General features: G+C 37.6%; 1 protein-coding gene across 2 annotated transcripts; it reads left to right on the top strand.

Annotated features, from left to right (window-relative positions):
* Nucleotides 1-5,293: 5,293 nt before the first annotated feature.
* LOC137793760 (complement factor H-like) lies at nucleotides 5,294-14,931 on the top strand. Of its 2 annotated transcripts, XM_068590112.1 has the most exons (17): nucleotides 5,294-5,345; nucleotides 5,759-5,868; nucleotides 5,988-6,170; nucleotides 6,433-6,538; nucleotides 7,001-7,077; nucleotides 7,253-7,435; nucleotides 7,992-8,174; nucleotides 8,271-8,462; nucleotides 8,598-8,777; nucleotides 10,126-10,290; nucleotides 10,739-10,906; nucleotides 12,215-12,373; nucleotides 12,693-12,860; nucleotides 12,936-13,124; nucleotides 13,319-13,477; nucleotides 13,993-14,154; nucleotides 14,679-14,928. In XM_068590112.1, exons 1-17 carry the CDS (start codon nucleotides 5,335-5,337, stop codon nucleotides 14,723-14,725), a joined length of 2,442 nt encoding a protein of 813 aa, XP_068446213.1. In that variant the 5' UTR covers nucleotides 5,294-5,334; the 3' UTR covers nucleotides 14,726-14,928. The 2 variants fall into 2 exon arrangements, with proteins under 2 accessions (XP_068446213.1, XP_068446214.1); XM_068590113.1 differs by lacking the exon at nucleotides 13,993-14,154 and having other exon boundaries at nucleotides 14,679-14,931.
* Nucleotides 14,932-16,403: the final 1,472 nt, after the last annotated feature.

Here is a 16,403-nt window from a genome sequence, read left to right as displayed (position 1 = left end):
GAGCCCCTTGCGTGGTCAAATCAGCCATTTTGCATGCTTGCGTGCGTCACCCAAAATTTCTGACTATCCGTCAAAGCTACACGAGCCGTTCTGCTAACCACATCCTTTCTGAGTCTTGCATTTCCGGTTTCATAGCATAATACCGCTGTTTTTGAAAGCCATAGCAGAAACACAAACAATGGATCCCGCTGAAGAACGTTTGGCTGAAGAGGTCCGCAAATATGAGCATTTATATAACCCGTCTGACGGAGTATGAGGACACGCAGATGGCGGTGAATTCCTGGAGGGAGATATCGGTGAACGTCGGTGTGCAGGTCGACTCTAAACAGCACTTGCGTCACCTACTGTTCTTGTGTATGGAAAAACGCATGGGAACTATAAACCAAAACGAGTCCGTCGATCCAACTGCGTGGCCAGCCGCAGTTGTAGTTGCAAGAGTATAATTCGCCCTTAAGGTATCGGGCCTCTCAAGTCTCACGCATTGAACGTGACTGTCACTCATTACGGTCTTAAGCCACGCCGTCCCGGCACACAGATGTTCGGCGGCCCGTATTTCTCGTCGCCGTCGCATCCAGATAGTATACCCAGTTGGAGCTAAATAATTAGCTAAGCGACAAGCTTTCATTTACTAGCCTGCTCTTATTATTAAACTCTATATGGCATCGCTAACGTTACATACCTGTCTTACTTATCAGGGTTTTGTTGTCAACTGGAGTTCTCAGCATCTACTGGAGTAAAATGTAGCCACACTTTGGATCATTTTGTTCTCTCTGCCGTGATGTGTGTCTCACACTGTACCGAGCAGGAGTCGCCGAGTGTGTCAGAGTAAAGCACTCTGACAAAGCCCCTCGTGCTAAGACAGGCACAGACACAGATAGAGGAGGTTTGAGATGCTGCTTGTTTTCACGTAGATCTCTCTTAGTAACTTCTAAAGTACAGAACCGGTAACTCCGGACCTTGTCAGTACTGCAGGGTTTTACTACTTCAGAGCCACCAACTCCAATTCGCTGCATAGACATCTTATTTACCCCAAACTGGCACGTCGCGGGAGAAACTAGGAGCAGCAGAGAGACTAAAGTATCGGGGTTCTCAAGTCCCACGCATTGAACGTGACTTCAACTTCACTCATTTCGATCTTAAGTCACGCCCTCCCGCCACACAGCTGTTTGGCGGCGCATATTTCTCGTCGGCGGCGCATATGTCTCGTCGTCGTCGTCAGCCCCCCCCCCCCAAATCCATCAACAAACTCTCGCTACTTTATATTCGGTTCTGGTTCAGAACTGAGTTTTTGCAGTTATCCCTAGCTGACTATGAAGATCTAACTATTTTGACCATTCAAAATATTCTTTTTTATAGTTTTTTTTGTCGTTTTATTCTCGTCAAGGTAGGAAACCTACTGAAAATTCTACCAAGATAATATTTAGTCTAACTTTCCAGCTCCCTTCATATACATGTATATTTATTTAGCCCCTATATTTGCCAACTCCTGAGAAAGTATCTAATTCTGTAGCTGCTCCACAACGTTCACCACAAACTCGCTAACGTTGTGTGCTATTCGGTGCTAAGCAGGGAGTGTTCCATGGGATTTTAGAATTTATTTGCAGAAAACAGCTGGCTGCCAGACAGCGAAACAATGCGCGAACTAAAGCCGAGGAGAGCTGCAGATTCAAGGGATACGGTATCCCTGGAGGTTCATCACTGCGAGTGACGATGATACTTCTTAAACTACCAATGTATAGCAGCTTTAACCACGTTGCTTTCAAGGAGGATCTCGTTTGATAATCACTTTGGAGAACACTCACTACTCAATATGACGCGATAATAGAGCAATCGCTATTTTCGCTCTTCACCAGCAATGTAAATATATTGGCATTGAACCCATGCTACTTTGGCTGTTTGGCAAAATTCCCTGATCCTACCTATTTTCTATGTCTATTGCCATCTGACGAATCTCTACATCCTGAAGTTGGTTCTGATTAGTTGCTGTGGCGTTGTAAAATTCACTTCTTTGTCTACAGGTTTTCAATAAGTATGAATCCCGATGCTTTGATGGACCACGTTTTGTTTTTCTGAGGCTAGTGTCTGCAGAGACCTCTGGTTTCGTCACTCTAAATCATTCATTATTCCTGTTGCTGCTGCATGAGGCTTACCAGCGCAGGAAAGATGTATCAGATTTGAGTCGGTCAGCCATTTTTATTTTTTTAACAGGGTCTCTCTTCTTGGCAGTAAGCAGTAAGAAACATGAGAATCAAAGCGGGAGAAGCACTAGAACAAGAATGAGTATCGACTCCAGTGACGGCTAAGAATAAGCTTATCGTGACAGTCTGTCATTTTCACACGTCACCCTGCAGTGTTGAAAATGATTTCTCTCACTTGGCTGAAACAGCCAGTTCATTAACCTGTACAAAAAAATAATAGTGCTTACTGTATATCATTAGCAGTAAGCTTATGTCCTTAGGGAGGGTTTGGCTGTTTGTTTGCTGGGGGCTTAATATTCATGCTCTTCCCGTTGAATCAACAGGCTTGGATTATCCAACGACAACCTGCTAGCTGCTGGAGCAACAACCTTAAACAGATCCACTGAGAAGCCCCGTTCATCAGGAGCATTACACTGTTTGATCTAGAGGGCAGATGCATCAAAATATATGCCATCTGATCAGCACTAAAAATCTGTTCGTTCCTCCTCAAATGAAAGTTAAAATTCTTACAAATCAAAAGAAAAGTAGCGGAATTATTAATGGGACCAATTTTAGGTTAATAGTGTCGGCCAGATAATTTATTTATATCCTTAACATTTTAACATCATGTATATTTTAGACATATAACATTGAAGTTTGACTAAATTCGATATTATTAGTATATTAGACCTCTTTTGCTTATGAAAAAAAAAAAGTTGCATCACCCCTTATTTATATAATTAGAAATAATAATAACGAAAAAGAGAAATTTTGTCTTGGTTGGAGGCCTTTTTCGCAGCTGTAATGGTTTAGATGTTTAAGTCCATGCAGTAAAAAATAGCCTAAATAGTCAGCTTCAGCTCTTTAGTACTCAATCTATCTCCTTTGTGTAAATGTGTGACACTCAATGAGTGTGAAGCAGTTGCTGAAACATCACATACATTAACTGTGTAAAGGTCAGACAGCAAGCATTGCTTTTCTTAATGTCCTCTTCTAAATATTTCTTCTTAACATGCAACCAAAACCAACCAGGCCGAGCAAGGGAGATCAGGTCAATAATCGGGTTACTGGAAGTAATAAAACCAGCCGGTGTCCATTTCTGTTCCTGTCCAACCATGCGTTCATAATAGAAAAAAACATAATTTAAAATATTCCAATTGATTCTTGGAGTTTTTGTCTTTCTTTTTTTTTTATGTCCACATCCCCCCATCAATTCGCTCCTCTCCCACCATGTAGATCACTTCTGTCCTCTAGTGGAAGAGTATAGAAAGGATGCAAATGCAAACACAATGAGCGTTTTTTGTCCTTTTCTTCCCACATTTCAATACATTCATTTGAACCAATGTTGTGGTCTGTAGCCATGGAACATGGACCCCATTTTACCCTTTTCAAACAAAATGTAGGTGGGTATCGTTGGAGCCAGTGCTCCATCATTACTTAGCTCATCCATACATGGAGCATGGTTAGCCCCGATGGGAACGGTGCAGAGCTGCCACGTAACGTTACTCATTTCAATCATTTAAATTAAACACCCAGCAGATGGACTGTTTCTGGCAGAAGAACTAAACACATCTTAGTTCAAGTGTGTTGTTTTCTGCTTCACTTTAACTGCATACCATCTGAATATTCAGCTCCATCTGTTTTAACGTCCTCTCTGTGGTGTATCTGCTGGTCCGTCTCTCTGCCCAACTGATTGGCTTCATAAACCTGATTCAACTTGAATCATTCAAGATACATGTGCTTAATCTAATCAAGACTTCTTTATGAGTCGATGTTCATCCTGATATGTAATTGCATTTTACCAAAGTAAACTTTTTAATGTGAGAAAAGTTGCTGAGTGTATCTCAAGTTTATAATGTTTTTTTTTCCAAATTAATTTTATATAGTGTTTAGCCTGTGGAGCAACACCTATCCGGTGCCTCATGAGGTCGCTGTTGAGTAATTCTGGGAGCAGCTGAGTCCTTTTGTGACAGAATCTGTATGAATTAAACATAGATATGAACTAAGGTTTGTTTATTAATTGATGTCTGTACGGATTTCTGGATGGAAAACATTCTTTGTGCCACTGTTGCACAGAGTGAGAGACAAAGCCATGAATGTGTGTGTGTGTGTGTGTGTGTGTGTGTGTGTGTGTGTGTGTGTGTGTGTGTGTGTGTGTGTATATATATATATATATATATATATATATATATATATATATATATATATTCTTATAACAAAAATTGATTGTATTAAACTAAATTCTCCTCCTTTAATTCTTTAAAACAAAGATGTTTTTTAGTAGTCATTATTTCCTATAACTTAAAGGGGAAATGGTCAAATGTGTGGAGCAAAGAGTACATAAGAGTACCACATGAGTGTCTTCCATGTCATAGTAGCTTTAAGGTGGTCACTGTACTGTATGTGAGTGTTCTTGTTGTTTTGTGTGAGCTCACCGAACTACATTTTTACAGACCCTCTGAACCCTCTGGTTGGCGGTTCAGGGCGATGTCGCTGACCTTTGTGAACAGTCAAACAGTGCCAGGTCATTTAAGTCATTTCACCTTCTATAAAAACATATTTTCTATTGTATTTAGTTTAGTATATTTGTATATATACATTATTTAATCTTGAGCTTCTATTCACTGCAATCCTAAACAGACGTGTAATTTCGGTTTGAGACGCCAACTCTGGGTCGAGTAGACATCTTTGTTCCACAACTTCTTCCAGGTCTCTCCCCCTCTCAGCTCTTTACTGTGTGTTGTCTAATAAAGTAAAGGACGCGTATGATAGACATATTTAAATGATATTGAGGGAATATATATATATATATGCCACATGCCGCTAAATCTAAAAGTTACAGAGGCTTTTTAACATCGGAACGGAAAAAATCATGAGTTGGGAGAATTCCTAACATTTTTTTTAATGATATTCTTCACATACAGCACTGTCTCCACTACCAGCCCTCCAGAACCTACATCAGTCAAACATTACCCCGTTTTGTTGTGTTTGTTTGGAGCATGTTGTTTGAATAACGTGAAGCCATATTGAGAAATGAAGGCAAACCCTGCATTGCTCAACAGCTACATTTAGTTTTAATAGTTTTCCAAACCGATGTCAGGATCTGCCGCTTGGCAGCTGAATGGAACGCATGTGTTTGCTTTATTGATCGCTGCAAATGATTTCCTGGTAAGAAGAAGAAAAAACAAATAAACCCTGACAGGAATACTCTTTTTTTGGTCAAACATAGCAAAGCCTGGCTACACATGGGGCAGTATTCCATTGAAACACTCATTGTATTCTATTAAAGAAATAAATATGTGGTGTCATTTTTTTTTTTTTTTTTGCTAAATAATTTCCATGACTCATTGAGCTTCTTCTGCAATATACATCTCATGCGTGTACTGAAAAAAGGACGATATTGTTGTGTTTTCATGGTTTTATTTGTGTCACAGAAGGTGTTCTCTATGTGGTCACTTCCTCTTATTTGAGCCTGAGATTGTATTTGGAGGCTGGGACTGAGTTGCGTAAATCATTGGGCAATCTATTTTTTGCCTGTGGAATCCACAGCTCTCTCTGTATAATTGTGTTTCATTCTCCAGGTCCTACATCTGTTTGGGGGTTCAAGGATACGAAGATAAAATGCGCTTGATTAGCCAAAGCTGTGCCCTGTTCTTGTGGATGCATACACTAACGCTTGTGAGAAGTCAAGGTAAGAACAAGCAGTTTGTACAATTTAATTTGTGGCTTGATGGTTTGGTTGCAAACAGGGGGGGGGGGGGGTAATGCAAAATTATTTTCTATTTATTTCTGATTTTTGCTGTCCCATAGACTGTACACGTGAACAGTTTTTTCGTGGCGCCTTGTATGATTCCAATTTTGACACAACTGCTCTGGAGGAAAGCTACCCTGATGGAAAACAAGTGAGAGTGGGCTGCAAAGTCGGCTACAGTGGCTTTTTCAAACTGATATGTAATAAAGGAGAATGGGATTCAAGAGGCCAACAATGTGAACGTGAGTTACAATTTGTCTTATTGCATGGAAATAAATCTTCCATTACGAATCCATAGACATATTACACATGTATATGTTACATATTCAACATGTAATGCTGTACATGTTCTCTCAAATGAGTGCACAAATGCCAAAGTAAACTCAACTTTATTATTACAAAAATAAAAAAGCACACAGCGTGTTAGGTCCACCTCTATCACCACTGTAATTTGAGCCGCATAAATATATTTACCCGCATTCTCTTTCATTCCTATGTCTGAAGCGAAATCATGTGGCCATCCTGGGGATGCCCAGTTTGCAGATTTTGAACTGAAAAAAGGAGATGATTTTGTCTTTGGGTCAGAAGTTGTGTTCACCTGCCAGAAAGGGTATGGGAATATTCATAACCAGAAATGTATTCTGTTAATTTGTGTTTTCTCATATATCTTTGATTTTTGTATGTTTTTTGTACACATTATATATATATATATGTATATATATATATATATATATATATATATATATATATATATATATATATATATATATATATATATATGTATATTATATATATATATGTATATTATATATATTATATTATATTATATATTGTATATATATGTGATTGTTGTTCATTATACATATACATATATATGTATATATATATATATATATATGTATATATATATATATATATATATATGTATATATATATATATATATATATATATGTATATATATATATATATATATATATATATATGTATATATATATATATATATATATATATATATATATATATATATATATATATATATATATATATATATATATATGATACTTGTTTCAGTTATCAAATGGTCAGTCGCAGAAACTACCGGCATTGCATGGCTGGAGGATGGGATGGTACGGTTCCGGTCTGTGAAGGTACAGCTGTAATAAAGCATCATATTTGTTCAGTACCTAACATACAAGGAGAAATGTCACTATGTGTATGTCTGACAGGAAATATTGAAACAAAAATATATAGCTGACCTGCTTACAGGTGGAAACATTTGTGTTTTGTTTTTCCAATTCATCATTTTTTTTGTTTTCCTTCCAGCGCAACAGTGCCAAGCGATAACAGTGGCCGACAATGTCCATGTGATTGGGGACCCATATGAATCCACATATGGCAATGTAGTTCGATTCACCTGCAAGCTCAGTCACGAAATCCTGAATGGGTCAGCAGAAATGTATTGTGATGAAAATGGAGAGTGGAGTGGCCAAGTTCCCAAATGCATAGGTACAGTAGGCTTTCCAAAATGAACCAGATGGTCTTCCTTTTTTAGGAAAAAATATGAAAATAGAGGGAACAAGGAAGATAGAGACATACAAATACAAACATAACCCACCATGAGATGTGCCGGGTGCATTACGAAGACCGTATGTTCTCAGAAGTCTTATCAGCAACTGTATAAAAGTATAAACAGGTCAACCTTGTCTCCTTCAAAAGTATGATTCCATACAACTAAATTGCATTCTCATTTATGTTTTGAGGGAAATATTTTCTCTCTGATTACGGTCTGAATTTTAAACATGTAATGTCACATGCTCATAACCCGCTGAAAAAAGACAGTGAACTGAGAGATTGCAGCCTAATCTGGGAGGATTTGGGCTGTAAATATGAGACTATGAGAATATGAGAACCCAAAATACCTCCCACCCCTTCAGCTTGGTGCAAGACATATTTGACACAAAGCTGTCATTAATGGCCATTATCTTTGAATATTTAAAATAAGCACATTATTTTTTGGAGTAAAATGAATAAGGGGTTACCTTTTTTTCATTTTCTTTTTCAGAGATAGAATGTCCACCACCCACTATTGAACATGGTTATGTGCAAGGAAATATTCAGAAGTACAAAGAACATGATGTCCTGCACTTTCGGTGTAATGCGAGATACAAACCCGTTGACCCCAGACCTTCAATGTGCAGCAAGCGGGGAATAACAGCAGAGTGGAGCCCCACACCTGCATGTGAACGTAAGCATGAACTGAGTAATCACGTCTGATGGCTGTATCACACTGACTAATGGCAATTGGTGCTAACAAATAATATGCTTAATTTCCCAACTGAAGCAATAAAATGTAGACTGCCACTGCCAGCGGAAGGAACCAGCTATGAACCGTCTTCCATAAATGTGTTTGTACCTGGTAAAACAGTGGAAGTCAGGTGTGGAAGGAAGTTTGGGATTTCTGAAAATTTCGACTCCACAGCAGTAACTATATGCAAAGAGGATGGAAAATGGAGTCCACGACCAGTATGCCTAGGTATAGAAACACAAAGGTGTCGCGCCAGACACAGATTATGAGATTGTTGTTCATTATTGTGTGTGTGTGTGGTCCATTAACTTGAGATGACGTTGATCAATTGTATCTTCATTACTTAACTTTCTCTTCACCTAGAGATTACATGCAGGAGTCGAAGACCGCAAAATGTGTATTACTGGAACGTCAGATGGGGTCAAGTAATAAGAATGGACGAGACTGTGAGCTATAGCTGTAACACGGGCTACAAGAAGCCTGATGGTGTCACCGAGGCCACATGCACCAGAAATGGATGGGAACCAGATATATTTTGTCGAGGTATTGTGAAGTTTTAATTACATTAATGTTCATTCTGTATCAATATTTGAGAAAGCAGGGAAGGAGCTTCTGGTCCAGTTAGAGTTGAGTTTTTATGTTTTTTTTAAAATTATTATTGCAGTCTTCCACCAATAACCATAGGGACTGAGAGCTAGTAAACTCTGCAACTATATCAGGAACCAAAAGTCCCTTCTCCAAGTCATGCAGTCACTTCAATGTACTATTAATCTACCTCGGCCAATAACAGCGCTACATCATGTACATCCCTCACACCGTGACATGAATAAAGAAATAATTGCTGATCTCATCAAACAAGAAGCAACATCAGGTCCATATTTACAAGCACCTTGGCTTTGTCTGATGGTGTGTTCACACCAAACATGTCAAGATTTTTCTCAACACGCATCGAAAAAAGGTTTATACTTGTTGTGGAAGTCACAAAAACGTTGGAATATCAAACGCCCTTGTGTTTTGGGGTTTAATAACACCATCTGTAGCCGCACACAGCTTGTTGAATTTCACTGACTCCAGGAACTGCATTTGGCTTATCACTATAAAACTAGTTACCATTTCCGTCATTCACCATGGAAATAACCACTAGTTCTTCTTTGTACTTGTTGTGTAAATTCCACATATGTCAGAACATCAAAATTTATCATAATAATATTGTCCGTAGTCCCACAACAGCGTCTGAATGACAGCTGCTATCAGCACTACTTCAGAGGGACAAGCAGCAGTTTGATTCAGCAACGACAAGCTTGCGGTGGCGAGCGGAACATCTTAAAGTCTAGTTTATGGTTCTGCGTCACGTCGACGCCTTACCTACGCCGTCGACGTGACGCCGTCGTTGAGCATTCGAAGTTCTGCGTCGAGGGACCACGTTGCTCTACAATTGACCGCCATGCCGCCAGGGGTGTGTGGCTGTGTGGCTGTGTGCTTTCAGGGGTTACAGAGTCGGAGCTCATCAATATTGAAGAGCAAATATTATATCGCTTGTATTGCAAATGTTGAAGCGCAGGCGACAGAGAAGATGTTTGCTGTCGCGCTGCCCGCTGGAAAACACGCGTTTACGCAGCTTCTACGCAACTGTGCATTGACTTTGCATGTACTCTCAACGCGCATCAAAATCTTGACGCGTTGAACGCACCATTATGTTTGCACAACACTAGTAACACTTTGAATGCAGAGCTGTTTCATGTGTTTGCTTTTCCATTGTGCTGTTGCCACTTTTATGTGAGGTCCAATGTCTGAATGTTTTACTTGTTGATGTTCCGTCTCTCATGTCAAAGTAACATTTCACTTTGCAGTGTTCAGAATTACTACATTTCTTTATTCATTTATTTTCCAGAGATAACATGCAACCGTCAGGATTACCAGAATTCCAACATTGATGGAAATGATCAGAACGTATTCAAGTACAGAGATCGGGTCATTTATAACTGCAAGACTGGTTATGAGGGACGTTTTGCTTTAACCTGTGAGAAAACAGGTTGGGTCGGGTCTGAACAATGTAGTAAGTAGAAAATACAATACACAATATAGTTGAAAGGGCGGTTGTTGCTGTTTTTTTCCCATCATTTTATGAACTTTTATTAATGCTTAATTATTGTTTAACAGATTAGAATTGAATCCCTGTGAATGAAATGAAATTCCCCTCTTGCAAAATGTCAATTTAAAAAAAAACAACGAATAAAAGTTAAAACTAATACTCTATTTTGAATCCTCAAGTAGTTAGCATTCATTAATCATTACAACTTGTCTGGCCAAAATAGCATTTTTTTTTTTCTCCTGAAAGGTTATACATGTAGATATTGTGAGTCTTATTAAATAATCAATATGAATGTACAAATTCAACGTCTGACATGTTCCTTACTTCCTAATTAATTAAAAAATATTTGAATTTCATCAGAAAACCTGGAGCGTTTGGTAAATAATTCCTAATTTCATTGACTTTGTTTCAGGGAAAGTCTGTAAAAAACTTCACATTGACGACGCACAACTTGTCCAGAACGAAAAGGAAACTTACGGGCTCCAAGAACAGGCCTATTATAGATGCAAGGACAGTGCTCAACCAAGGTTTTCTGTTACCTGTGAGCAAAGTGGCTGGACTGGGGTGAAAAACTGTTCAGGTAAGAACATAACGGTACCACAAATATAGGTTTAGGGAAAACGTGTGACTGGAATAGTTATTTTTTGATAGCAATAGAAACATTAAGTATCTCCTCAAGGCAAAAACAAAACAAAATCTAAATTGATTACCCATAGTAATCAAATTAACCTATTGAGCCCTCGAGCCCCCAGCCCCTGATTTTTGAGAAAACAATTCTCTTTTTTTAAAACATAAACTTAATTATCTCCGCAACCACAATGTTTATTAACTTCATTTAAAATGTTGCAACACTGTAACCCTTGTGAGAATATACATATGGGTGAAAAAAAAATAAATTAAAGTAACTGCTAAATTTAATTCATTACGTAATTCCCTGAAGTTCCTGCATCGACCGTAACCGTGTTTTCCTAAACTTGTGATAAGTACCCTTTAACAAAGTCAGATTTCAATAACAAACACGTCCGCGTAACCGTAAGGCTTGTGGGAATCTAACAAGAGAATGTCCTTGTAAACCTCCTCTTTCTACCTGTGAAGTCACAAAATGGCCGCAGCTTCTTCTTTTTTTTTCATCAGCCGACTATTTTGAAGGCAGTCTTCTCTGAAGGGAAGATGTTTCTGCTTCCGGGTCATAGAGCACCAGCAGAAGCTCCAGAAGATTTAAAGCCATAGCGCGCAAAAATCAAACAATGTTTTCCCATAGAACAAGTAACTTTTCTATTTTTGAACTGAACGACACATTCTTTTTAGTCAAACACCTTCCCAATATGTCAAAGCTTTGTTTTGCAGTAATTTTTGATGAGGATTTAGATCCCAGCCTTTCTAAAAAGGTGTGTTATTAGTATATGGCATGTTGTTAAGGCCCTGAACCATGGAGTTGGATGTATTATTATTATTAATGTGATAAGTATATATATATATATATATATATATATATATATATATATATATATATATATATAAATATATATATATATATATATATATATATATATATATATATATATATATATATATATATATATATATATACTTTATTTTTTTTAATTAAGTATTAGACCTCATTTTGGGTTCATATGACCACTTCAACACAGGGAACAAGATCTTCCTTCCATGTGAGGCCGTACTGTTTTTAGACACAGCTGTGCTTTGAGATACATCCTAATGCTAACATGCTAAGATTCACAATGACAATAATAGCATGCTGATTGATTAATAGCAGCTATAATGTCCAGCATGTTAACTATCATAGTTAAGAGTCTAAGTGTGCCACAATTTGCTATTTCACCGTTGATGCAGCATGAATATAACTTTTGTTTTCCACTGTTAGGATGTCTGACCGCTCATGTGTCAAATGGATTCATAGTTGGTCCGCACGGTGACACAGTGTACTACACCTGCAACGAAGGTTACAAACTTTCTACTGAAGGCTGGTGGGCTAAGGCCAAATGTACTGATGGCGTGTGGTCTGGACTTAAACAATGCATCGGTAAATCAACTTCAATGCACGACACGTCTACTTGTAACCCACATGAACCAATCTACGTAAAGCTGCGCATCACTTTTGAGTAAATATATATAGTGAGGCAGTGAACGCATCGTGTGCCGTTCCTCACATCTGATATATCCATGAGAAAGAGTTCTCGCACAGCAGCATATTTTTGTTATCAAAGGCTCATGAACAAGCGATGTGTTAGTTTAAGTTGTTTTATGTCACATCTTTAATGTGGGCTAATTTTGAAATGACTAATTGTGTTGCTCGTATCACATGTGTGAGACCTAAATGTTTGTACTCATCACCTCTTTAGCCAATACGACGTGTAAAGACATTCCTGATATTCCTCATGGAAAAGTGATACGTCAACGTGGACTATCTAAAGATGCCCGGATTACTTGTGACGACGGATACCACACTGATGTTCACCGCTTAACCTGTCACGAGGGAGAATGGCTTCCCCCCAAAGCAATCTGTACACGTAAGTCCTCTTCAAATGTAATTAAGCGTGTTCATGGAAAGATTACATAACCTAACATGTTTTCATGTCTTGCAGCAACTGCCGATACTTGCAAGCCCCCACGGAAAGTTGACAACGCTGTGATTGTGGATCCATATCAGAAGGAATACTTATCTGACTCCACAGTAACGTATCGGTGCCGTGATAAGTTTGTTTTATTGGAGCCTGAAGATAGAATTCGATGCAAAGATGGCCAATGGGAGGAGAAAAACATAATGTGCACACGTACGTACAAAACATATTTTACAAAGCCTCACACAGGAAGCTTGAAGACAAGTTAAGATTTGAAGACGTGTTGTATAAGCTGCATGAATATATACAACAAAAATGTAATTTAAGTTTGTCATATGTATGTTTGTCATATATGTAACACAGTTGCTCCTATGCTACTTGGAACAATATACTTTTTGCATTTCCAGCATACTGTGACCAGCTCAAAGATGACTTGATGACCTTCACCGCAGACAAAGAGAGATATGTGGAGGGGGATGTCATAAAGTACCAATGTGTCATATCTGGAGTTGAAGGCAATGCAACATGTAACAACCATGAATGGAATAAATCAGAAGACTGTAAAGGTAAGCAGTACTGCAAGTGCTTAAAGTATCGTTACAAAAGGTCTATCTTTATACAATATTCATCAATGTGTGTAGGTTGAAAGAGTTCTCGGTCACTTGTCACCATACTGCCCGTAAAGACTTCCCTTAGTGCAACTACACTGTAACCAATGAGGAACAAGATCCTCAGTCCTCGCTCTGTGTCCAAATGCATTTTTAGGTTTTAAAGAGAAAGTAATGTAATAAATAAAACTATATATGTACTGCATATGTTATCCTTCACACATAGAGACACATGTATTTATCTTTTAAGGCCAAAATAGCACGGGAGTTTTATCTTGAAAGTGCATGTGTATATTGTGAGTCTTATTAAATAATCAATATCAATGTATTAATTGTGGAGCACCACATGGTCGGACATAAGAAGGGCCTTACTTCCTTCTTAAATACAATTGTTTGTTTCAAAATATTAGAATTTAACCAGAAAACCAGGAGGGTTTGGTAAATAATTCCTAATTTCATTGGCTTTGTTTCAGGGTGTAAAAAACTTGACATTGACAATGCAGACATAATGTACATTGAAAAGAAAACTTACAGGCTGCGTGAACAGGCCCATTACACATGCAGGAACAACGCTAAACGTGTTCTTATTGTTACCTGTGAGTCAAGCGGCTGGACTGGGGACATGAACTGTTCAGGTAAGAACATAATGGTACCACAAATCTAGTTTGAGATACATTTGATTACCCAAAGAAATACAATTAAAGTTTTGTTCTTGCGCTTTTGTTCTGGAAACTGTTCAGAAAGCCACTTATTGTCGATGAACCAATGAAAGTCATACATCTGCTGAACGTCTTCCATTCGTGGTTGTGAAGCATCATGGTCACAGCAGGTCATTTTAAACAGCGACAATTTTCAAATGAGGTCAAATGACTTAAAATAGGTACAATTGGGCTCTTAGATTAACAATAATCTCAGTTTTGCAGACATACAATATGTGCAATTCCAATACTGTTATATTTAGAAATGTGTTTGTGTGCATGGGATTAGCATTAAGTGGGCATGTCGGTAAAGGGGAAATTTGTGAATAGCCATAAAACACATATTCATTTAGATAGTTTTATGTGAGAAGCCGAGAGAATATGGCCATACCAATTTGAATTTATTCTACACACAATGCTTGTTGAGATGTTATGCTGAACAAATCATTTTTCTCCCACAGCTCCAACCCACAGTGATGATGATTCTGATCGTGTTCAAGAGAAATAATAATAAAAATGCTATGTGTGCATTGTTCCTACTGATGACTCGACTTGAGACATTATACATAATCCTCATACATATATTCTTTGGACATTTAATAACTGGATTACACGTTTGTGACATGGAGTGATTTGAAACCATAAAGGTTTTGCATATGGAATAAAAGACAATGCAATTTCAAAAGCTATATTTTGTCTTTTTTTAAATATAGGACTTTAATTACTGGATGTACGGCGGTTTTAAAAGTTGTGAAGGGGCATTTAGAGAATGTACGGTGTGGAATTGTCGCGTCAAGCTTTGTGTTGGAGCAGGAAAAGTAATTTTGAGAAATGTGAATAGAATTCTTTCAACCACAGAAACAATCAATCCATATGAATGTGTGAATGTAAATGTGTCAACAGTCGCTTCAGGTTTTTAAATTTGTGTTTTTTCTTGGGAGAAAGAATTCAGTGTCAGATGACTTTCTCTAGTGTGACTTACTAGTTATGTAAAGTTTAAATTTAAGGATTATATCATACATACTGTTTTATATTTAAAAGAAATTATGAAAACTCCTGAGGAAAATAAATTAATTAACCAACAAATATATAATAATCAATCAAAATATGAAAATAAATACATTAAAGCGACACACTTTGCCAATCCCTCTTTTTGTAAAAGTCTGGTAAATTGTAGAAATAAAATGTTACTTTTAATATTGTGGAATCTTTTGAATCACGTCTAGAGTGAGAAAACATCATTTATAGATCAAACTGAGGGGACTCCTATTACTGTTGACAACATGTAATGATAACTAGGGTCTCTACACCCCTGTTTACAATAATTCATTATAAATATCATAATTTATTATATGCACATTATTGCATTACAGAAATACATTATACATAACAAATACTGAACTATCAGGAAAGCAAAGTTTGTAAAAATCCTTTTGAGCAAAGTTAGAGAGGAAGGCAGTGATTCAGTAAACTTCTTGTTATTGTAGCGGTTGACTTATCGATAAGCAGAATAGTGTTGAGGTTCATTTGGTTCCTACGTTACAAAGTTTCACTTTTTTCAGTCTGCTCGAACAAGGCCGGCAAAATATTGAACCTGCTCTCTGTCAATCAACAACTCACTGACATCCAGTCTGAGGACAAAGTTAACCTTCAGCTGGGATGTGGTAAGAATGGGATTCGGCACTTTGAATGTTGGTCAATACAATGTCCTAAAATGAAGGCAAAAGATTACAGTGATGAATGTTTTGGTGAATTCAATAGAGAGATTTCCTCACCAGCATTGCTCATTTGATGTACTTTAACATATGATTCAACATGGAGCACTATAAACAACCTTGCTCTCTCAGTATCATTTTATCTAATTATGTTATTGATGGATTGTTCCGCTTAACAATTGTTACAATGGACTTTTGCACCAGAGTCAACACTATTCAAAGACACAGTGAACGTGGTAATCAAACCGTACAGAACGTATTTCATCATCAGCAGATACTCACAAACATCAGGTCATCAACTTTAAACAAAACAATTTGTATTGTCCTTAAGGCTGTCATGTGTTGGACATATTATTAGTTTTTGTCACATTTAATGTGGTTTACTATAAATGTTTCCTGACCTCTATTACAAAGTGTTAATCTCTGGTTGAAAAACAGACTCCCTTACATAACCTTATGAATTCATTAAAT

The sequence above is a fragment of the Clinocottus analis genome, unplaced genomic scaffold (assembly GCF_023055335.1).
Source record: "Clinocottus analis isolate CAN_PGR_092001 unplaced genomic scaffold, fCliAna1.0.p SCAF_23, whole genome shotgun sequence".
Lineage (NCBI taxonomy): Eukaryota > Metazoa > Chordata > Actinopteri > Perciformes > Cottidae > Clinocottus > Clinocottus analis.
Note: the sequence above shows the minus strand (reverse complement) of the source record. Positions and strands in the feature narration are given on the sequence as shown.